Source organism: Pseudopipra pipra, chromosome 5, assembly GCF_036250125.1.
Source record: "Pseudopipra pipra isolate bDixPip1 chromosome 5, bDixPip1.hap1, whole genome shotgun sequence".
NCBI classification, from domain to species: Eukaryota; Metazoa; Chordata; class Aves; order Passeriformes; family Pipridae; genus Pseudopipra; species Pseudopipra pipra.
The window spans coordinates 889,720-913,843 of record NC_087553.1 but is presented as its reverse complement, the minus strand read 5'-3'; the positions used below and the strand labels follow the sequence as shown (position 1 = coordinate 913,843).

General features: G+C 42.3%; 1 protein-coding gene across 1 annotated transcript; it reads right to left on the bottom strand.

Moving 5' to 3' along the window:
• Nucleotides 1–80: 80 nt before the first annotated feature.
• Nucleotides 81–23,927, bottom strand: SMC1B (structural maintenance of chromosomes 1B). The gene is made up of 25 exons (XM_064654047.1): nt 23,678–23,927; nt 21,745–21,933; nt 21,123–21,235; nt 20,264–20,467; nt 19,621–19,859; nt 18,897–19,155; nt 18,452–18,592; nt 16,665–16,747; nt 15,953–16,160; nt 14,807–14,992; nt 14,218–14,397; nt 13,065–13,211; nt 12,328–12,465; nt 11,737–11,853; nt 10,356–10,462; nt 9,456–9,597; nt 8,552–8,697; nt 7,385–7,538; nt 5,907–6,005; nt 4,880–5,036; nt 4,005–4,159; nt 2,481–2,632; nt 2,013–2,082; nt 1,043–1,153; nt 81–817 (listed from the first exon to the last, which is right to left on the bottom strand). The coding sequence occupies exons 1-25, from the start codon at nt 23,784–23,786 to the stop codon at nt 707–709; spliced, it is 3,717 nt and encodes a 1,238-aa protein (XP_064510117.1). The 5' UTR covers nt 23,787–23,927; the 3' UTR covers nt 81–706.
• Nucleotides 23,928–24,124: the final 197 nt, after the last annotated feature.

Sequence of the window (24,124 nt, the reverse complement as noted above, 5' to 3'; positions counted from 1 at the left end):
TGCTCCTCCATCCACCCTTCACACCGCCAGAGGTCTTTCCACATCTGTCACTGGATTCTCAATGAAGGCACTCACATAAATTCATGCCTCAAATTAATTTATTAATGAAGTGTGGCCATAACACAAGTGTTTGATGAACATCTGCCTGCAGGAGCAGTGGGCACATGGATGTGGTTGGAATGTTCCTGTGTGCCCAGCAGGAAGCACAAGCCCAGGGCTCCCAGCACACAACAAGGCAGGTGTGTGTAGGCAGTCTGGGGGACAAAAGGAACCTGCTCTGAGAACATTACAATTATTATGAACAACCATAAACCATGGGAAGCTCTTTAGCACACACAGAGGGGGAACACAGGCCAGATGAAGTGATTCCATCTCCCTCAAACAGTGTTCTGTACCCCAGCTTGGGGATGCTGTGCTAGTGAACTTGCACCCTTCATCTTTACAGCCCAAACCCCCCGAACACTGGGGGAGAACTTTGTGTAGCAGTGTGTGCACAACCTCAGCACCAACCTCGGGCGCTCTCAGCCCTCAACCAAACTACACGAAGGAGGAACAGCTCCTTCCATGACTGCTTTGCAAAACTGCTTCCCCTGGAAAGTGAACAAACATTCCCATATCAACCTCCAACAGCCACGTTCCAACTCACATTTGTCCCAGTCAGCTGTGAACCCAGCTGCTGTTGCTGTGCCCTGGTTCTGTCCACGTGCTACCCCAGGACAGAGCTGCGTCTGGGCTTCTCTGCCCTGTCCTGCTGCTCCTGCTCCGGGAACTCGGTGAGATCCAGGGTCAGCACTTTGCTGAACATGATGTCATCGTGCTGGGAAGGGGGAGATCACACCAGGGAACACGTTTCTCTTACTTGAAATAAGCATTTCATAAGTGTGAGAGACAACACCGAGCCTGAGCTCCCACAGGACATTCCCTGGAGCCTGGCCCTGCACAGCAGGGCACACCCAGCCACCAAACACTGCAGGTGGGAACCAGCACCTCCACACCACCCCCCAGCATCACTGGACAAAACCTGCTCCTAATGGATTGTTACCTCTGGACACACTCCAAGCAAGGCGTCTGCCTTGCAGAAGAACTCCTCCTTCAGGGAAATCACTATCATTTGGAACTGCTCATGGGCCTGTTCCCTGATGAAACTCGAGACCTTTGGAAAGAAAGCAAACATTTCCTCAGTTAGTTCTGGCAGCCTGAAACCACGCTGTGATCAGGGAATGGCCAGGAGAGAACTGAACTGTGAGAGCTGCCGAATTCCATCCTGAAATAAGCTGGGTAAAATGAGAAATAAACAACTCTTAAGCCACATACTTGCCCTGGTCTCAAGACAAGCCCTCAGATCTGCTTTTTGAAAACACATAACAAAATCATTCACTCCAATGAGTAAAGTTAAAGAAAGAGGCCTGTGCCAATGAAAAACAGTTTTACCTAATATAATTACAAAGGAAAGTGGAAATTCCTGAATACTTAAAAAAAAAAAAAGGTGTGTAAAGTTTGATACTGGCTACATAATAAGATCTGAAATATGTATTAGTTCACTGCAGACAGCAGTGTCCCTCAATATAAATTAAATATAAATTAAGGAAAACCAGTACATTTTTAATAATGTACTGGCACAGTTCTGCCTGCACAGTTCTATCTACTTGACATGGAAATAATTTTTTAATGGAAGAACTGCCTTTAGTAAGTTACAGAATTCACATTGATTTCACAGTATAGTTCCATTTCTGCTTTAATAAACCCTCAAACTGAAAGAATGGAAAGAGACTTAGCTCACACCTTCACCCTCCTCACCTCTTCTCTCACATTCACCAATCAAACACGCTTAGATTGAGGAATTTAAACCTCTCCCATGTCTGGTATCTCACACAACCATTACTTCAGCCCTAAACCTAATCTAATTTAAACCAGGTTCAGTCAGGGCAATCAATCTCTGCATCCCAACACCCTGCAGTTCAAGCAGCCACCCTTCTACAAAAGGTGTCAGATACTGATAAAGGATAACTTACTTTATCAATGTTTGAGTTGTCCAGGGCAGCATCTATCTCATCCAAAATAAAGAAAGGTGCTGGCCTAAAGCTGCAGGAGGCAAGACAGTATTTTGCACTTAGAAGCCAAAATGTTAATAAACATTCTAATTACTCTCTAATAAAATTCCAATAATATTTTGCAATATTAGATTTATATTTATTTAAATGAAATAATTAGATATTACTTATGCAATATTAAATAATACACAATAACTGAATTAACAGTTCAGAATTAACATAAAAGTCTACATTTAATATATAATATTAAAGTCATGACAGGCAAAGAATAAGGTAAAGAATAAGAACTTTAGTAACGCCTGAATACTCCATTAGCAGTTTTTTTAACATGTTTGTAAATGGAACACTGTCTCTCTTCCTGTCAGGCAGATCCTTGGAGAATCCCACATTACTTTTCCCCCCTGGACAGTCCCAGGGCAGTGTTTTTACCTGTGTATGGCAAACACAAGGGCCAGGGCTGCCACGGTTTTCTCCCCTCCTGACAAACAGTCCATGGGCATGAAACGCTTGCCAGGGGCCACACAGTTGAAGCCAATGCCTTCCAGGTAGGGCTCCTCAGGATTCTCAAGGCTCAGGAATGCCTGGGAACACACACATGGCATTGTTAACAGGGACATTTAGCAAATTATTAAGATGGGAATGGTTTGGGTTTAAACACTGCCTGAGCTAATGTGGAAATCAGGGAGTTGGCTTCATCCATCCATCCTGAGAGCAGCATTACCAAATTCCCAGGGAATATGGTTTTGTTAAGGAACCAGGAGGCTCATTAACAAAACCAGTTTGGAAATGGCACCACCTATTTGTTATTTGCACACTTTCAACTACTGAACAAACTGGATTTTATCACCTTTTATGTAACTGCTTTTTTTTAGTTATTAGAATTTTAGACTTAAAAAGCAGCTTGGAAGACAATACACTTGCAAACTTAGCCTTTTTTGTGGAAGGTTAGCTTTACAGAGCCCAGCTTTGAGCTGGAGAAAGACTTTAATAAAAGCAGTCTTTCTCCACACTTTGTATCCTGGTTCCCAGGGCCAAAGATTGAAAGTATTATTTTAAGGGAATTATCATTTTTCCAAACCACTAAAAAGTACAATGGGTAAGATCTTTGCTACGTGGTTTGTTTTTCCCATTAATAAAAGAAACAATAAAAGAATAAAGTCTCTTCCCCTCTGCACGGGGGGAGACAGATAAAAGAGAAATTTCCATACTTAACCCTGACTTCAAATGTCTCGTCTTGGATCACAGGCACAGCAGAAGAAAACCAAACCAATACACAACATGTTGAGGGAAAACACAGAAGCTGATGAATTTGATGTTTTAAAACAGAAAAGGATCCAATCCTGAACCCTTTAAACACTCCACAGTCTATGGAACTTGATGTAACCAAAGCATTAGGGAGTTCCCTCTTCACTTTTGGCATCAATACAGGCACAGTAACAAAGATAATTGTGGGACAATTTTTCTATGTGTTTCTTAAAAGCTGCAAACTTATTATGTCTGTGTTTCCTAAATATTTAAATGGGATACACAGAGCTTCAAGACCTTGTACAAAACACTGATTTATGATTTTGAGTTTTGTCTGTATTAATGACTGTTTTTAACTGCTTATTATTGGTATCACTAGATGTGCAAACCAGTGTTATTTTTAAATGAATTACTCAGTTACATTTCACATTTGTGTCCTGATAATTTGTAAGTCTGATAAACACAAAGAGTAAAATTACCTCACTCTGAGCAGTTCCCAATTTTATGAAGAGATTACCTTTCTCTGTCTAATGTCCAGCATGCTTTGGCTTGTCATCTCCCTTCTCTGACCCTGAACTCCTGCACCTTTATTATTGGTGCCATTTCCTTCTCCAGGACTGAGACTGTCTTTGCAAAGCCCCAGTGTCACTTTGGTAACAAAGCATCCAGTGAGGCCTCTTGGGCCAAGCCCCTGAGCCCCTGACCCACCTGAGCACTGCTGTTCCTGCACAGCTTCTTGTAGATCCTGTCAATGGCTATGGAGGCGTGTTCAAAGCACCTGCTGAACAGCTCATACCTCCTCTTTTTCACCTCCTCAAATTCCTGCCTGCACGTTCTGGCCTCCTTCCTGCTGCTCTCAAAAGCTGAGGAAAACAGATCACAGGAATTCCTCTGTAAGAAGCCTCTGAGCAAATACACAGAACAAATCTCTGTTGAGTACCATAAGCAGCACCAAGGAAAACACTTACTGCAGAAAAAATACACATACAGGGAGCAATACCAATACAAGGAGTTTCCTTCCTCTGAAACCTTTCAAATGGAGGCCCCAAAACCTGAGAAGTTGTGGTGTATTCCATCTCCTCTACACCATATTCAATTGCAGCAAGGAACAAAATTCTTCTCCCAATTCCTTCTGGAAGCTGGGCAGCCCTAAGCAGCTCCAGCACTGACCTGGTACAGCTCCAGAACCCTTCCTGTGCTCATGGCTGCAATGCTCTCTGGGGATACTCATCAGTTTGAAGGAATGCTCGTGTCTGAGTTCTGGACAACATACACAGTTCCTTCAATTATGTAGGAAAAATGTAAAAAATTTTAAGATTAAAAGTCAGTCATTTTCACAAAGCAAGTGAAAATACTTTATGATGTCATTGGGGCAACAAAGTCTCTTTCCAATCATTCAATGTGTATTTCAACTGCATACTCACCTGTATGTTAAACAATTGTTTACATATCATTAAAAAATAACTGAGATAACACTTGAGCACAAAAAAATACCTTAGTATCTGAAAGACCAAGCAGGACCAAGCCAGGGAAGAGGGTGAAAACTGTCAGTCCCAAAGGAGATGGACAGGAAGGGTTGTTACCATCTATGGACTCCTGGAACTTGCCCCGGGCGATCTGGAGTTTCTCCACTGCCCTCAGGTTGGGAGCAGCTGTCTTCAGCAGAGTGGTCTCTTTGCATTTGATCTCCTGCTGCATCTGCTTCAGACGAGCCTCGATGTCCTTCTCAGACTGCAGGTCCTGAAGAAAAAGGAATCTCGGAGGGATCCAATCGGCTCACAGGCCAAGACACTTCAACACACATGGCAAGCACCTGTGGTTCCTGAGACAGCTACCCCACTCATTGATAGCTTTAACTGGAAACAACCAAAAAATGCCACTCAAGGGCCTTAGTTCTCACAGTCATCTATGAGGTCCTCAGTATTCTTCCACAAGACCTTTAAAACAGAAAGGCAACTCCCTTCCCTCACTTCACAATACAACACAAGAGCAGGATTAGTGCTTCACTACTTGATCTGTAAAGAAAACCCTCAAAGGCAGGTTCTCAGGGAATTCTTGGAGACAAGTTCCAGTGATGACAGATCCATCCTTCGCTCTGTACCTGGCCTCTGACATTTACTCACTTTTCTTAGGATTCAAGGGAAAAAAAAAAATCACAAAACCTGCTGAGAAAAATGTGACCTAATGAGTTGTTAGAGAGGGAAGGATGGGAAGTCTCAGTCTCTGCAAATACCACAGACAGAAGTGGCAACGACCCCCAGCAGCCATCCTTGGGTCCTGGAGTTCTGAGCCATAACATATAGTGTTGGAACTTCAAGGCAGAAGGTAAAGCAGGAAGGAAAAACCAAGGTTATATTAACTCTTTCTGAATTCCATGTTTGTGGTTCAGAGAAGCTTTAAAGGTAAAGTCTGACCCATCCAGAAATCCCACACAGCAGTGCTACATGTGACTGCAAAACTAGAGTACACAGACACATGCACTTCAGCTTAGCAGTGTTTCATTTCAAGACAGGGGTGAAGAACAAATAATTTCAACAAATAAAATATTTTTTTACCAAAATGAAAAATCAAACGCTCCCATCTGCAATAATTTCAAACCAAAAAGATCACCTTCAGGTCTTCTGCTAGGCTCCTGTAGTCTACCTGAATTCTCTCCTCCCTCTCATAGATCCCTGATGTTGTCTGGGTGTCTTCTGTTTCAGTTCCCAGCTGGAAGATGAGGGACATTCCAGTTCAGAAGTACAGCAGTTAACTTTTAAACTGTTACACCAATTAACTGAAAGGATTTGAAATGAAGAGACAGTGGTAACATGGTACAAGGTAAATGTATTGCATGGCTCCTGCCCTGGCCCAGAGGGAGTGAACAGTTAAGATCTCATGAGTCCAATTAAACCATGCACCTGTTAAACAAAGGTGAAAACATCTGCTAATCTCAGTCTGAATCAAGGTGAGAGCAGCAGCAATTTTTTTGTAGTGTAGTTACAACCATGGGCATACTGTAAATCTCCTGGTTGGAAGGATTTATATTCCCCAGATAATTCAACCCCCTTCCAAGGGAAGGCTCTGAAGGCGTCAGCTGAGGCATTTCTTCTGCTCAGTTGGCCTCAGAAAGAGCTTCAGCTCTGTACAGCACAACCAGAGTGTCTTCTGGACCCTGCAGCCTGAATTTCTAACAGCTACCTTCCCTCAAAGGAGACATGTGCTACCTCTCATTGTCAGTCCCTCTCCCACCACCAAATCCTGCTGGTCTTCTCAGTGAAAGCAATGATGAATCCAAGCCGGCTTTCCTACTGCTCACACCTCCTTGGTTTCAGCTCTTCCTTATCCAAATAGTGAGAGCTGAGCTCCTGCATCCTCTGATCAGGAGCAGTTCCTGTTCTCTCCCTTCAGACTGCCCACCCCACCTCACTGCATTTCTGCTGCCCTGTTCATACCCATCCTCCAGCAAAAATACTTTTCTAAGGAAGGGGTTCAACAAGACTCCTTCTAAATTCACACACTCCTTAAAAGTCCTTCCAAACTCACAGCTCTTTTCTTTTGTAACAGTGGAGAAAGTTTATTTCTCCTCACCAAAGATATGCTGGAAAAAGAGGGAAGATGGAGACAAATAAACAGTCAAACCTCTGATAGCAGGAATGTTTTTATCTTAGCCTATATCCCTGATTTCTGTGAATATCTACTCAAGCCAAAAGGATCATTTCCTATACAGCATTTAGATTATGGATGATTGACCTAATCTGATCTCAATCCATGTATATGCCATATTTATTTATATTTCTGAACTGCCCCTGCGTGTCCTCTTACACATCTTCACAGCAATTTTCTTGTACCATGGTGATTCTAGATATTTCACAGGAATATGTTTCAAGCACAAGCAAAAATACTTGCAAACAATATCTCTGCCTACAAAAAGCAACAAAAATCTTCCCCTTGAACGAGTGAGGCCTGACCACATGAAAACAACACATTTGTTTGAACATTACTATGGGAGACAAATATTCCCGTAAGGAAAGAATGAGGATCTTTAAATTCATGACTGAGGAACTGCTCCCCCAGGATATTTATCTTCTGTAAACATTTTTAAGTACCTCTACTTCACTGATGTCATCCAGTGTTCCAAAGAGGAGCTTGATTTTCAAGTCCTGCACCTTGCACTCGAGCAGCAGATTATGTCTCTTCAGTCTCTTCTCTTCCAGAGCAGTTTCTAGAGCTGCAGCTTCCTTCTGCAGTTTTGTGGCTTCCCTACATGCACAAAAGGAACGAAACAACTCAAGAGCAGAAGCATCACTGCTAAACACATCCAGAGAAAACCAGCATGACAAACACAGCATGAAAACCAGTCCCCAAGCACCATGAGGGCTCCTTCCCCTGCAGTCCCCACTGAACTCGGGAAAAGGGGGCTGTACTTGTGCCATCCTCTCCATTCTCCCGCAGGACTCCAGAGGGAGCCTGAGTTTCACAGTACTGCCAAGCTCACTCTGCAGCATCTTCAAACCCCACCTGCCCTAACTACAGCTCTGTTCTGCCCAGCTCTGCAGAACACAGAGGGAGACTCGATCCTTCTAACATTCCATCAAGTCTCTTCTGTCACTACTCTCCTTGAAGCACAGCTTGATTCTTTGCAATAAATTCCTGTGATAGCATCAAGTTACCAGCACCAGAAATGTCATATCTTACATGGTTAAATGACACACTCTGACATGAATTCCTAGGCATACAGTCCAGGAGTTCACAGAAGATTCCCCAAGTTTATCTAACCACACTGGGCCAACAGGGGTTTTAAATGTATCTTAAACTCCTGATTAAGAGACATTAAGCACATCAATAATCAGCAAGCATAACAAAACTCAAGTCTAATCTGTCCCCAAAGCAGCTGATTTAAAACAACAGTAGGACAAAATAGTGAGTCTAAAGTTAATATCAGTTTAAGGTATCCAACCCATGAAAAGTCTGGAGAAAATAACAATAAAATCAGAAAAAAAATTCCAATTAATTGAAGGTGCTGTACAACTGTGAAACTACCAGGGAACTACACATGCCCCCAGTCAAATGTAAATACTACACTCTTACCCCAAGTCACTCCCTATTGCCCAGAAACACTGCTAAACTGACACCTACTGTAAATGCAAATCACCATGTCCCTAATATGTCTTTCACAAGAAAACACATCAAGAGAAATCCAAACATCTGAGCACCAAATCTCTGCTAAATATTATCCCATTAACCATTTTCCCAGCAGTACATGTAGGAATTACCTATTAAGAGTTAACATCCTCCTTCTGAACTCTTCAACTTCAGTTTGGCTTCTTGTAACCTGAGATTTTTGAGTACTTAATCTATCCTTAAGTTCTTGCTGCTCCTCCATCATTTCATTCACTTTTATTAAAAGCTTTTCTTCATCCTGCATAAAAATATTTACATTTTTAACGTCACATCAGAACTCCTGATTGTGGAGCCTTGTCATACACAAAGAAAGAGTTATAAGTTTAAACCTGTTACATTCAAATGTGTTACAACACAAAATCTGAAAGGCACTGTGGGATTTTTTTTCCTCCACTTTGTGGCAGTTTTATACACTTCACTTTTGTTTTTTATTCAGAGCACTATTACGGATCTTTTCTCCTTTCCTTTTCTGTGTACCACAGACATAGTTTATTTAACAAGCACCATGAGCACAACAAGGAATCAAGAACACTGGGAAGGAGGAATCCACACATATTACCTCAATTAAAAATCTGAATTGGTTTCACAGAATTATCTTAGTGGCTGTGAAGTACCTTAAAGATGTAAAGCACCAGAGTTGTTTAGTCTTACTGGTGAAATCTTCTACTGAATGTGAGCCACGTGCTGCTGGTTTTATCTGCAGCTGTACGTTGCCTTTTCGTATCAATTAAACACATAAAACTGAACACAATATAACACTGTACACACAACAATACACAATTTTGAGCAAGCTTATTTTGAACAATTAGTAAGTACCCAAACATGGCAGGTTATTCCGAGGTTAAAATGCATCTGCGTTTTTTTAAACAATTACAAAGTCAGCACTGAATGAACTCCTTGCAGAATTACTCAGCATCACATTTTTTAAATATTGTAACTCAGTGCACTCTGTTCTCCCAGAAGAGTCCCAGAGGCAGAGACTGATTTCAGAGTTACCTCCCGAAGCCTGACGATCTCAGCTTCATCTTTCTTTATGGTCTCCCTCAACTTGCTGACCGAGTTGGTTAATTTTTGGAGATGCTCCCGATTATACTCCAGCTGAGTGTTCAGTCGGGTCTTCTGGCTCTCAAACTCCAGCCTAGGCAAAGCACAGGGCTTCAAATCAACACATACAGAGCAGGCTCCTAACTGTGACTGTAAGCTGGGACAAGGTTTCCCCTCTGAGGAGTCAGATTGCATTTTTCTATCTTCCACGTGAGCACAGAAATCTGCAGACATTTGGGACCACCACACCACATCCTGTGGATGTGCTGAAGTCACAAGGATACAGTGATAATAGTTAATATGGCCACCTCAATATGGAGAGGGACACTGGAGTTCAAGGGTCTAGTTCAACATTCTCCTTCATAAGGCACAAATCTGTGCTCCTGTGACATGTGCCTGGGAGACAAATACTAGGGGAGGTTACCAGTGAGAAACCTCAGAGCCTGCTGTCCTTAAGATCATGTTCCTATACCAAATGCCTGCATCCTACATCCAGTTCTCCTTCAGATTTTGGATACATGAGTGACCCTTCATGCTGTTCTCAATCTGGGATAGTGCCATTTTTCCATGTGGGTTTTAGAAAACTATTCTTTGCTTTATTTTTCTACAGCAGTGCTACCAAAATAGCAAATGTTACCTTCCAAGTCTGTTGCCAGCTGTCACTGACTCTGAACTGTCTCATAAGCCCAAAGCATAGCAGTGTCACTAACCCCTAACTAACCCCTGCAGTGACAGGGGAATCTTTTACTGTCTCCTGGGCTTTTGTGATATTTCCTGGGCTGAGGTTTCCCAAGGCCCAGTGTGCCCAATTTAATCCCAGCCACCGGTTTAATAATCAGTGCCAAACACCACCTTCTCTTGGCAATCTCCTCTTGCTGCCTCACGTGTTCCTGTTCATACACACGGATATTTTCTATACCAATCTCTTCACAGAATTCCCGGAAAACAGTGTCTTCCACCTTGGAATACAGAGAAACAGAGCAAAAAAAAAAGATGTTTAGTCACTCACAGGTGTAAAACATTTGGACAACTGCTTCATGCTGCAGGCTGGATTTTTAAGGCACTTTAAGAAACAGCAAACAAGTACTGAGAAGTAACTTGTACTTGAAATTTTCCAATAACTCTTTCAGTCCAAATGCCAGACACAAGGCATATGATCTGCAAGATGTAACTCTAAGTTCTTCTTGACAGCACCTGGTCACTCCAAAGACAATTAAAGTAATCACTGTGACCAACTGCCCTGGTTTTGCCTGTTGTTCCCAGCCAGCTGAAGAAGAGAAAGCTGGACAGGACACTAATCAGATACAACAGGTCTCTTGGTGCAGTTCAGTTCTTCATTTTAATCCTTTCAAGGGATCCATAAATATTAATTACCGTGTTCCAGTTATAGCAAAGTCACAGCAAAAACAGTGCCATGGAATATTTCACCTCCTAATTATACAGTGCATACTAACAAAAGCCTCAGGCAAAACCAGTCCTAAGATTTTTATGAAAAATTTAAGCAGGAAAATATTAGGTACAGTGTGTAAGACAGGACTGAATGAAGAATAGCAACAGCCTATTAGAAAGGAAACCTAATGGGTTGAACAAACTTTTAAGAGAACTTTATACAGGTCAGAACCTGGTAATGCTTACACTGCTTTAGTACTCAGGCTGTTTCAGCCAGGGATACAATACCATTTCAAGTTACAAGTCACACTACCCTTTGGAGAGCAATGACCAGCCTCCATTTTTTAGTTTGGTTTTTTAGTATTATTATTATTATTTTCAGAACAAGCAAAAGCAAAATTCCCCAGGTCTGGAATTCTCAGAGCCTAACCATCAATGACAGTGCCAGTGCTTGCAGATGACAGACATCTGCACTCCCTCGTGCCTGCACCACAGGCAGGACAGAGAACACACAGCAGTTTTGGCTCCTTTTCCCAGGCAGAATTCCAGCCAGATTAACCCAAGGCTGACTGATGAGAATGGGGCAGAGGCCAGGAAGTAAGTTACATGTGTGATACACCTCGAGTAACTGCAGAGCTGTGACACATTAACATCCATGTACACCTCTGTTCACAGCCAGCCTGGTAAGAAAGGTAGAGGATGACTGCTGGAATAACTTAGAAGTCTTGTTGACAAAGCTGTTTATAAAGTTAAAAGTTGTCCAAGTTCTAGAAGTCAGCAGGAACATAAGAAGTTTCTGCAGCATAACAGCATAGGCTGTCACAGTTTTGACAGAAAGCATTACCTCATTAATTTTTGTCTGAAATTCTTCTATTTTTGTTTTTCTTTGTGCTATTCCTTCATTCAGCATGTCATGCTGAGACTCAATATTTAGCAGTTCACTTTCCAGCTTTGATTTTTCCTGGATAGAAAGGAAAAATATGGTAATTTTTCTTAACAGGAGGGTCAACTTTCCAGAAATTAAGAGACAGCTCTGTTCCAGATTAACTGTATTTTTCTGATTAAAACCTTTATTTTCTTCTCAAATGCCACTTACTCACTATCATTGCCAATTTGCATGCAATGATTAGTTTGAATGAGGAGAAAAGCAAACTAAGCACCACATAGAGTGCACTTTGACATATAGACTTCTGAAGGTTACTAAATGATATACCAAGAGAACCAAATTTAAAACCTAAAATAGAAAAAGGCTCATGTAAAGTACTTTCTAATCTTGCTTTTTATATTTTACCAATCCCTCAGTCGTAACTGTCGCATGCAAAACTTGATCTGAATTAAAAAAACTATGTAAGGAAGCAGCATTTATTTCACAGGTAATGACAGCTTAAAAAACACAATTATTAAAGCTGAGAATGATTAAGAGTTGGCAGGATACCATGTAGAGATTGGCAAGGTGTTTCTTTTTGATGAGGTCCAGCTCACTCTGTGAGTACTTGAGCCGTGTCTGGGTTCCTTGGCTCTGGGCACGCAGCTGCTTCAGGTCGGCCTCCTTACGCTTGGTCTTCATCAGGGTCTGGGGAAGGGTTGGGAGGGGAGAAAAAGCACTGTAAATGTGAGGTGGCCTCTTGGAAAATGAGTCATGTGCAGATTTTAGCCTCACTGACACAGGCCTCATTCGAGGCAAAGGCTGGCAGCACTGGTCATGCTCCACAGGAATTTTGTAACAGCTTTACTTCTCCGCAGGAAGCATCTGCTTGCAGATTCCTAAATCCCTGCTCCATCCCTCTCATTGAAACAAACACTAGAGGTATGACATAGTTTTACACTGGAAGGTTTTGGTCCATGCAAACACTCTCATGTTGACAGATCACATCATCTTTTTCTCACTACAAGTCTCCAGGTACTTTGAACAGCAGCTCCTTTTCCTGGAGGCAGCTTGGACCAAGAGTGTTATCCTGGTTCTCCATCTGTGAACCACTCCATCAGCTAAGGACAAGATGCACAGTGGATTATTATTAACTGGAAGAGGATAAACAGCTACTGTGTCCTGTCTGCATCTTCTACGAGTTTTGAAAATTACCTCTTCAGAAAATCCCCTTCCCAGAGCTGAACTGAGTCAGACAACTTCTACACTTCCATGACTTTTGCAGTAAGTGCTATTAAGAGACCTACCTTTAACTCATGAATCAAGCTATCCCTTCTTTCTTTCATTTTATTCATTTCTTTATCATCCCAACATCTAGCTTTAAATCTTAAATCACTGGATCCTCCAGAAATCACTCCAGATTTTAAAAATAAAGTTCCATCAAGAGACACTGTCTAGAAGGAAAAAAGAAAAAATTAAACCCAAATAGATCTTAACAAAATCAGCCAAAATACCCAACAAAGTAGTGCCCAAGATATGGCAGTCAAACAAGCAACAACCACATTTGAGGTGGACTTCAATGTTTTTTCGTGTACCAAACCTGCTAACACGAGATACATGAAGCCACAGAGAATGCCTGTTGTTTCTTAGCACTAATCACATCTTAGTATTATTACAACCGATCAGCAAATGAAATGAAATTGTATCACTTCCTTGCATTTAGAAAATTAATATAAGACACTTGTGTGGCACTTAGAAGGTTCTGTCTGGCTCAGCAGAACAACCCAAGCCCCATGATAATGGAGGAGAGGAAAACAGCCTGTTTGTACCCAAGAAATGCAAATTTTAGTGAAGAACATGGGTGCTTTAGTGACCTGATTCCAAGTAAACGTGATTTCACGCTCACCTTCAACTTCAAGCTGTTTTAATCAAGATTTTAAAAGGTTTACGCTAAGTGCATAAAAGACTGTCTGCAGCAACACAGATATGAATAAGAAGAGACAACTGCAGGAAGTAACAGAGAAGCTTCCAGTCCTTAACACAGTCCACATCTACAACCAGCAGATTCTGGCAGATATTTTAAAGATTTTTGAAAGCATTTCTTCAAAGAAAACCTCACAAGATAAAGTCTGAGTTTCTAAATCAGGGAGTTTTAAGTGCAGGATTATCCCTCCTTCATCCTCTTTATCACAAGGACCATATGAAGAAGCATATTTGGACTCTAACTATCCTCCAATTTGCCTCCCCCTTTTCCCAGGAAACCAGTTACACTTACTACCAGACAGATGCAAACATAACCACGTGAAATATCTGGTGGTTTGTTCGTGTGGGATTAGACAGCACAGCACCACTCCGTGTTTACCTGCAATCCTTCACAGCACATGTAGAAAAGAATGATTTAAATGGCATCAAACCCATGACTGCAGTGGGAAACACATGCAGCAAAGTGCAGCTCCTCACCTTGAGCCTCACTGGTCCATCAAAGGCGATGTGTTTGGCCTCCTTCACTGTCTCACAGACCAGGCTGTTCCCGCTCACAAACTGAATCACCCTTTTCAGTGGAGCAAATGGTGTTTGCACAACATCCACCAGCAGTTTAGCTCCCTTTACCTCCCTCAGCTTCTCGTTGATTGGTTTGACCTGGAAAGCAAAGAAGCAGTGCCTGGAATTCCTGCTGTCACCATAAAGCAGCCCCAAATCTGAGAGGTCTGGGCACGGGACATGCAGGTAACAGAATGGCAACTGCAAGAGGTGCCTGAGGATTAGGGACACACCAGTGTCACTCCTGTGCTCAGAAAGGGACAAGGAGGAGGACAATCAGCAATCTGCTGATGACACAAAGCTGGGAGGAATGACTGATATGCCAGACACTCGTCCAGAGGGACCTCAGCAGGCTGGAGCAGTGGGCCAACAAGAGCCCCACAGAATTCACTTCCCAAGTCCTGTGCCTTAACACTTAAACCTACTTTTGTGAAGCTTAAATGATCCAGTATCAAGATTTACAAGTGTATCAACTTGCTGATGACAGGAGAAAGAAAAATGTACTCACATCAAGGTAATCCAGAGCAAGAAACGTTTCGGGTTCAGCCCGTTCCTGTTTCAGGAACTGAATACAATCCCTTGCTGTTTTTTGAGAGGCAACAACAATAGCAGTCATGTATCTGCTGAACACCTTGGTAACAGCAAGCTGGTATTTTTTATGGATAGGATGACACAGGTCAAGCAATCTTCCAAACTGAAGATTAAAATGTTGAGAAATATTAATATGCTACTTTAGACATGGAATAATATTTCTGCACACAAGAGGCTGAAGCAGTAAGAGGAAAATGTGTTACACATCTACCAGCTGCACTCCCTCACAATGGCTGTGCATCAGAAAAAACAGAAATTGAAGTAGTCATCAACCCAACATGCAAAGTATGCCTTCTGAGGGGATCTAATTTTTTCTCTAAGGTTGCAGTTACATATCTCAATGTTTTACTGAGAATCTCTAGCATACAATTCCACAAGCATAAGAGAGTGACAAAGTTAGCTGAGCATCTTTTTTGGAGAGAAAGAAAGTATCTAACACTCAGTAAAATCTTAAAATGTCCATAAGGTCTTAAATAAATAGAACTGGAAAATGGCAGCAAGAGAGGCACTATTCCAGTTTCAACCCAAAAAAGAAGTATCTGCTTATTTTAGTAGCATAAACAGAATAAAATCAGTTTTTCTTGTACTGCATAGTCCGAATAATCATTAAGTAACATCATTAAGTAAAACTAATTAGCTCTTTATTGTACATGCTGCCCAAAGATCTTTTGCTCCCTTTCTGTCATTACAAGCACAGCTGAGCTTTTTCTGAAGGATTGAACCTACTGATGCCCACTTTGAACACCATAACCCTTGAATTCATGCAAGAACAGTTTTTCTACTTGTTGACACGTAGCTACTGGTCTCTTCTTGCAGATGTACAGTTTCATCCTTATCAAAGTTAAACAAATGAAGAGACAACTGGCATGAGCTGTGACAGGTCTTTCACGGTGTTGTCTCAAGAACAACACATTCAGGTATTTCACGTTTCATCTACTGGAAATTCATGGCCAACTACGATCCACTGGGATCCAGCCTGTCCAATTTAGCCCAGCTGCTTCCTCAGCCTAAGGCAGAACTCTTAGCTCTAAAATAAAGCATTGGGATAAGGCCATCCCATTACCACGGAATCCGGGTACAGCCTTCTGAGACTCTCCAGGATCTCTGCTCTCATCTGCTCCCGCCTGCCCTCGTGGTAATCCATCCTGGCATTCTGCAGCTCCCCAACTATTTTGTTCAGCTCCTCATTCACTTCAGCCATTCTCACTGTTGAGGTCTCAATCTCCTCAGCCAGCAGCTCCTCCTGCTGTTTTTTCTCTGCTAACGATTCGCTTCAGACAGAAGCACAAATAAAAAGCATTATTTCATTTATACACACTTGTAGCATCAGTTCAGGGCATTCTGCAGTCACCTTACTTCACGAGGAGTAAAAACCAGGCAGAAGACAAGACCCAGGAGGGAAGAGCTGAGCTAACACACAAGGTAAGTATTAATGCTTTCTAGAGCAGCACAACTACAGAACTGCCCTGTTCCCTTGCTAAATTTGTCCACTAACAGCCCCATACCCATAGTGACATAATTAGCAAGAAATTAGAAGTAATTATAGAACTGGTTCAAATAAAATATGGATTAGTCATCATACTTCCTACTTCATGTTGGCAGCTACTTTAATAGCCATATTACTGTAATAAGCTATTAAGCAGAATTAGAAAGGATTCTAACTCCTATTAGAATTTTAAAGAAAATAATTAGAAACAATTAGAAACGTGCTGTGTTATTTTTGACAATACCTAATACACGAGAAATCAAATGAGCTTTTAATTTTTTACACGTACCTGCATATCTTGGCATATTCTTCCAACTTCTCTATGCGTTTCTTATGCTCCTCTATCTGTTCCACAGTCTGCTTTATGATTTCCTATGCAATCACAAACACAGGTGTCCAAAACAAACCAGAAAACCACAGCTTACAGCGAGACAGAGAGCTGAATTAATCAGAACAAGCACTGAGGCAGATCTTTTCCTCCTTACTGGTATTTCACACTGAAGTAACAGCATCTCTTTTGCAATAACAGATGCCAAATGGCACCATGAATAATTGTTTTATCAAGGCCACTACTGGATTTTTCATGTTCAGCTACAGCTTAGAGAAAGCCTCTTTATGACAGAGAATCATGACACCAACACTTAAAACGACTTTAAACGTAGAATTAGTAAATTACAGGTGTTAAAAAAAAAAAGAGGTGCTTTTCTTGGCCCTACATCAATATTTTTTTCCTAAGGACACAAAAAGAAGCAGGCTCAAAGCTTCCAAACTGACACAAAACACTGTAGTAAAAAACCAAAAAAAACAAAAAAACAAACAACAAAAAAACCACAACAAAAACCAACAGTGAAACAAGTATTTTCAGTCACCCCCTTTGAAAAAAACATACACTAATTAAAGCAAATGAAAAGAAAAAAATACTGTTACCTATGCATTTTATTAAGCCTTAATTTAACTCCCGAAATTCCTGTGACCTTTTAAATAGCTCTAGAGATGGAGAGTCAACCTCTTTGTGCACCTGCTTCAATATCCCTGAGATAAAGATATGAGAATTCTCAAGAATCCCTTATTCCTTTCTCAACAATGCAATGGGACTTACCCTCTTTTAGAAGCACAGGCAATAGAATTTATTTCACTTCAAGATATCAACCACATTTTCCTGCTAAGTAGTACTTCAGAAATAAATAGAAGCTCGTTTTATATGTACAAGATTGAGGTGTTAGGAACTTTATTGCTCATAAAAATCCGTCAGAAGAGACTTTAAGTTTTCTGAACATAAGGAGTCTCCTCCAAACCTGGACTCCATAACTAAATGCTGAAGAAATGCATGTTGCCTCTGTAACTTCTTAGCAGGTGACAAAACTGCAAGGTTAGCAGGTAGAAAAAAAAGCAGGAAGGCCAAAAGGGGACAAGGTTTCCAGAAAAACGCAGCTCATCAGCTGAGCTTTTACTTGCATCAGAAGCAAGCACCAGGCATGGTGACCAAGCCATAGTGGGAAATGTAGGTATTTATTGTTAGGTATTTGGATCTACAATGATAGAAGATACAGAACCAAAACAACTGCCATGATTTGTATTCACACCAAACACCTGCCTTGGAAGTGCAAGGGAAGAGTGGACACTGAGGAGACTTTTCCAACTACAACACACTCATATACACAACTGACCTTAAAACCATCTCATCAAAAAGGCACCTGTGCTCAAAACACTCCTGTGCAGGGTGTGAGTGTCACACAGACACACAGCAGCTGGGGGACATCTCAGACAGAAAAACTGCACTTATAAACTCAAGAACTGAGGGCAGTTCACAAGTTCTGAGCAACCAAAATATTAGAGCCCAAATTCTCAAACAAACCCTCTGTGTGGACCCACACAGCCAATCTCTGGCCATTTCAGAAGCCATTTTGCTAAGCCTTCTGCAACACAACAACTGAACTAACACTTGCAATGTCTCCCCTCTGCTGTGGATTTGATTATGTCAAAGCTCAGAGCACACCTTCACAGACAGTAACACCCGAGGCAGGAGCAGGGACACATTTTTCTCATTCAAACATAATTCTAGTTTGACACAAATACCTCCACTTCATTTTTCTTCCTCCGATTAAGTTTCAGCCTTTCTTGATCTCCTCTATCCTCCCAGCGAAGTTTCTCCATCTGCTGGGTTAGTGTAGCAACTTTCTTTCTTGCTGTCTCCTTTAGCTCTCTGTAACGCTCCAGCTGGACAAAACCAAAGAAGTCATAAATTAACTCCCTGGAAAGTGGGAAGATTCATGTTGTTCCAGCCTCAAGCAGCAATTGCCTACTTTGTCACGCTCTCACCCTGCTGAATGTTTTCTGTCCTGCCCTCCCACAGGGTACCATGTCTCTATATAAAACTTGCAATTTTGGTTTTGTTTGAGCTTAAGAACAAAAAGACCACCAGAAATTACAGGTCATTGGTGAAATAATGGTTTCCCTGTGATTTGGGGGGGGGATTTTTGGACTTCTCTAGTAACCAGTGCTTTTGGGCCTCCCAGTTCACCTGACTTTCTCCCAGCTCAACACGTGCTGCTCTCTGCTTTAGCTCCTCTTCAGCTTTCTCCTCAAACGCTCTCCACGCCTTCTCAATATCACTCAGTTCTATCTCTAGCTCTTTTATGTTCTGCTTTTCCTTATCACACTGTTTCTCCTTGTCCCTCAGAGATTTTTTAGACATTTCTACTTTCTTGATTTGGTAGGACGTGTTTTCCTTTGCTTTTATATAGAGGGGTCTCTGCTGAATCAGTGATGCTTCCAGAGTCCTAAAAAACAAAACCAAAAGCAAACCCAGAACAAACAACCCGACCAGCCAACCACCACAAAACACAGACAAAACAACAAAACCACGCAGCAAAAAGGAGCAAAGGAAAGGGGAGAGAGGGAGGAGAGAAAAGAAGAACCCTCCCTCCCAACCACACCTGCAAACAGGTTTCCACTGCGGGGATTTTTTTTTTTAATATCCACTGAAAATAGTCATTTAGGAAGTGAAGCATAACCTTCTAAAGTGTAATAGCAAACAGGTATTTATATAATGAAATTACTGACAACCTGGGCATGGCAAGGGAGGTGAAAACCACGTCTAGGTATTACTTCAGTGAACTACAAACTGACTCCCCTAGCACTGGGTTCTCAGCCATGTGTGCACAGGAAATGCACACCTGCCAAGCAATTCCCAGTGCAGACCATGCTTTAATCCAACTATCACAGAATCTGATGAGAAAACCTACTTCATTTCTTTTTCCATATGCTGTAGGTCCCTGTTTAGTACACCAAGCACTTTTTTCTTGGCTTTAAATGAATCTTCTGCTGCAGAAAGAGACTCTTTCTTGGTATAAGCCTCCATATTCTTTTCATCCAAACTGGTTTTCAGGAAGCCAATGTCTTTTTCATTGTGATAAAGCAGAAAAAGCTTCATCTGTATCCTTTCTTCATACAGGTCCTTGATTAGCATCTGGTAATGCTCTGCCTACCAACATTAAAATTTCATTTATGGTTTGTAAAAATGATTTTCCATCATTATCAGTCTAATTTCAAGCCCAAACTGAAATAAGATGCTGTACCAGTAGCTGTAATTCCAATAATGTGCACCAATCATAAAACTCAAACATTTAAATCAATACTTAATCATACTAGCAAACCTATGCTTCCATTTATTTAGATTTTATTATATGTATTCCTTCACCTTTATAAATTATACCGAATTATTATATAGTATGCCATACTGAAAAAAAACCCTAGATCAAGCACAACAGAAATGTGTGGGGTTTTTTTAAAAAAAAAAAAAAACAAAACCACCTGTATTTAAGCCCATAAAAGATCTGATAAAAATCTGGTATCTTTACAACCAAGAAAAAGGAACAACTGATTTACCTCCTCTTTCTCTATCTTTGCTTGTTTCCGTTCTGCTGCAACACTTTTTTTCTTGTTATAATTAAACTGTGCATCCTCTTCTGCTTGCTGCATTTTCTTCTTTTTTCGCTCATATTCTTCGGCCAATTCCCATGAATTACTGATTTGTTCAAAAAGTTGAGTTCTCTCCTTGGGCTTCTTCATTGCAATCGATTCTACTGTTCCCTGAAACAAAATGGCCCCAAAAGAGTAAATAATGCAGCACTGTAGATCCTTCTGCTGCCTAATGGATTTCTTTAGGAGCATATAGTACAGATGGATCTCCATTTATATTATAAAGGTTTCTGTAAGAGGGAAATAATCAGTTCTTCCTCAGGAGTCTTCTCAGCAACTGCAAGGAAGACAATTTTGTGCAACATATTCATCACAAGGCTAAGGCACTTCTGACCCATGTCATTAAATTCTTGGGAACTAACAGCCCAGCAGAATTATCAATCCTTCAGCCTGAACCAAAATATCCTTTACTCTTTGATGCATCTTTACTGATAGAAGTGTTTTAAGATGAAATTCCTTTTTTTCCTAACACTCCTAGAATTGAACACACCAAGAGAGAGACACGTATTTTCTTACATCCTGTGAATAATACAAGCACACAATTTCTTCCAGATCAGCTTCTTTCTTCCTAGTGCACTCATGTACACACAAACCCAATTATTTCTATTTTGTAGTCTTGTAGTTCTTGGTCGAGGTCAGGAAAAAAATATATTGGCTTGTAGTTAGCTAAGGGTGCCCTCTTTTCTATCAAACAGATAACTGTGTATCTGTGAAATAATAACCTCAGAGGCTTTTATTTTCCTTACAAGGTACCTTGAATGCTCACCTGAAAAATAAGGCAATTCCTGGCCTTGACAAGAATGCCTATTTTTTCAAGCTCAGATATGTAAGCAGATCGGCTGACAGCCTTGTCATTGAAAAAAAATTCAGTGCAACTGCCTAAAGGAGGAAAGAAAAAAAAATTACTGCTGAAAACGGCTGCAACACAAAACCCACTGGAAAAGAACTAAACCAGCAGAACAATTAACGGAGCAATTCCCTCAAAGAAGAAAACAGATTTCAGTTATTCCTTTATTCCTCTCAATAATTCCAGTTTTCTGTATGAACACCCTAGTTTCCACACATGCTCCAGTGCTCGTGCCTGCAGCGAGGTTTCAGCCCCCATTTCCATCTACAGATCCCAAGGGAGCATCTACAGACACACAGAGAGCAAAGAACATACAATAATCACTTGTTGAATCTTTTAACTAATTGGCCCCAGCATGTTTTTTCATTTATACCACTACCAAATTGTGCATTAATACTGAAGTATTAACCCACCCAGCTCTGAAATGACATTGGGCATCTGAAATTCCGAGCTGAGTATTTCTTGTCTCCATTTATGCATCATTTATACACCTCTCTTTATACATCAAACAGACAGGATTGCAGCAGTCTCTCCCACCTACCACGGATAACTCTTGAAAATGTCTTCTCTTCCCCATCTTCCTCACAGTACACCATCTTCACACTGGCTGTGGAAGAGACTGGTCGCCCGACATGTGCTCCGTGAATGAGCTCCCGAACACTTTTAACCCTCAGATTGGCTGTCCTTTCACACAGCAGAAAGCTGACAGCATCCATTATGTTAGATTTCCCTTAAAAGAAACGTTTAAAAATTGCTTTGACGTGGCAGAAATGAAAGGAGGCATTTGATTTAACAACCAGCTAAAAAAATATGCAGAATTGCAAAGTTCTTTATTAATTCTATTTCTTATTCTGTATTTTTAAATTTTTTTAGGAAGAAATTCCTCCCTGTGAGGGTGATGAGACCCTGGCACGGGTTGCCCAGAGAAGCTGTGGCTGCCCCAGCCCTGGAAGTGTCCAAGGCCAGGCTGGGCAGGGCTTGGAGCAACCTGGGCTAGTGGAAGGTGTCCCTGCCATGGCAGGGGTGGGACTGGATGGGCTTTAAGGTCCCTCCCAACCCAAACCACTCTGGGATTTGGTGATTTTATTGAGGAAAAAATACTGCAAATAAAGAAACACGTCTCTAAGATGCAACACACCAGCAGCAGAAAATAAGCCTGTCTGTAATAAAAATCATCACAAAACTGATTTTTCATTTGTTCAGCTTTACTGAACAAATCCAGAGATCATTTCTCTATCTGAGTGAGCCACATCACACTCCTTCCTTGGCTCTGTCCTTTCTGGAATGCAATGAGGGAGCATTGCTGCACGAGCACTCCAGCCACAACTTTCCACTACAACACCAGGCTCCTGAAGAAGACAAGGCCTTTCCCAGATCCATCCACCACAGCATCAAAGCTCTCTGGTCACAGACCTTCCACAAAAATTCTCCTAATGGAATCCTCTTTTGGTTTTCCCCCTTTAGTCTTGAGCACTTCTGTTGACAGCTTAATTATTTTCAGCCTTAAACTTTGCTACTTGGGCATTATTTTGACTTACTTTCAAAAATATCAGGAAAAGGAGGAATACTAGGAGGAAAAGAGTTAAATAGATAATAAATTAAAAAGATGCAATTCAGAGATCATATAGTCACAGTTTTTCTCCCTGGATTCATCTATAAAATGTACTCACATTTGGCTGGAAGAGCACCTGGAAAAAGCATCCATAATTTTGAGACTCCCCAGTACAGAACAGTGGGGACAGGATGATAAAGAACATTATAACAACACTAAATATATTGAACTTACATTCATGGTCTTACTTCAATCAGGTAAGTGAAGAAACTACAGGATCTAAAAACCTAAATCACAGCCTAAACCATGAACAATCTGGAAAAACTAAGATGAAAAGCAAAGCCCATCCATGCAGCTCTGTTAGGACAACCCTCATCTCCTATCCCAGGGGAAGTGCAGGATAAAATCCAACTTGTTGAATGGAGATTTTGGAAGAAGGGAATCATTTTTTAAGAAGCTGCAGTTTGGGATAACAATGTGGAGCCACATTTACAAATCCCGGCTCCCACGGGCCGGACTACAAGGCAGGGCCCATATTCCAGAGCTTTTCCAGGACAAGCGTGGCAAAACCCACACACTGCAATCGAGGAGCAGGTTTCCACTGCCACAGTTTACAACTCGGAGCAGTGAAGTAAAACCCTGTCTGTAAGCTGAGCTGTGAGTGGGGCGGCCGAGACAAGCCGCGTTTGCAAACCGGGCCTTCTGCTCGGCCTGGGAAGCACAGAGACAGCCGACACTGCACTGCACCAGGCTGCAGGACCTGCACCCGGGCCGAGGAGGGGGCGCAGGGGCCGCCCAGGCTCCTCCGTGTGCCTGGGCCCGCAGGGGACAGCGAGCAGCCCCACAGGGCCGAGCGCCCGCACACAGCGAGCTCGGCGCTGACGGCTCGGGGGCCGCTGCCCCCGGCCCCTGCACACGCTACCTGATCCATTGGGCCCGATGATGCAGTTGAACCTCATGAAGGGGCCGATCACCTGCTGCCCGCGCCACGACTTGAAATCCTGCACCACCAGCACCTTCAGGTAACCCATCCCCGGGGCGCCCGGGGGCAGCTCCCCGCCCCAACACCCCGCACACAGACAACAGAGGTGACTCTCTGCCGTTCGCCTGAGGGCACGGGGGAGCCCCGATCGGCCCCTACTGCCCAACTTTATCCCCAGCGCGCCCGAGGGGCACCGCCTCGCCCACCCAGCCCTGTCACCCCGGCCCAGGCCTGCCCCGCCCTCTCAGCCCCGCCCTCTCAGCCCCGCTCGGCCCCGCCCTCTCAGCCCCGCCCTCTCAGCCCCGCCCTCTCAGCCCCGCCCGGCCCCGCCCTCTCAGCCCCGCCCGGCCCCGCCCTCTCAGCCCCGCCCCGCCCCGCCCATTCCAG

Excerpts from the sequence above, each read along its gene's own strand:
- SMC1B (XM_064654047.1), bottom strand. The coding sequence starts at position 23,786 with ATGGGTTACCTGAAGGTGCTGGTGGTGCAGGATTTCAAGTCGTGGCGC. Across the intron at positions 8,698-9,455 it reads AGATCGTCAGGCTTCGGGAG|GATGAAGAAAAGCTTTTAAT; the intron begins GTAACTCTGAAA and ends ATTTTTATGCAG. Across the intron at positions 2,633-4,004 it reads GCAGGAACAGCAGTGCTCAG|GCATTCCTGAGCCTTGAGAA; the intron begins GTGGGTCAGGGG and ends GTGTGTTCCCAG.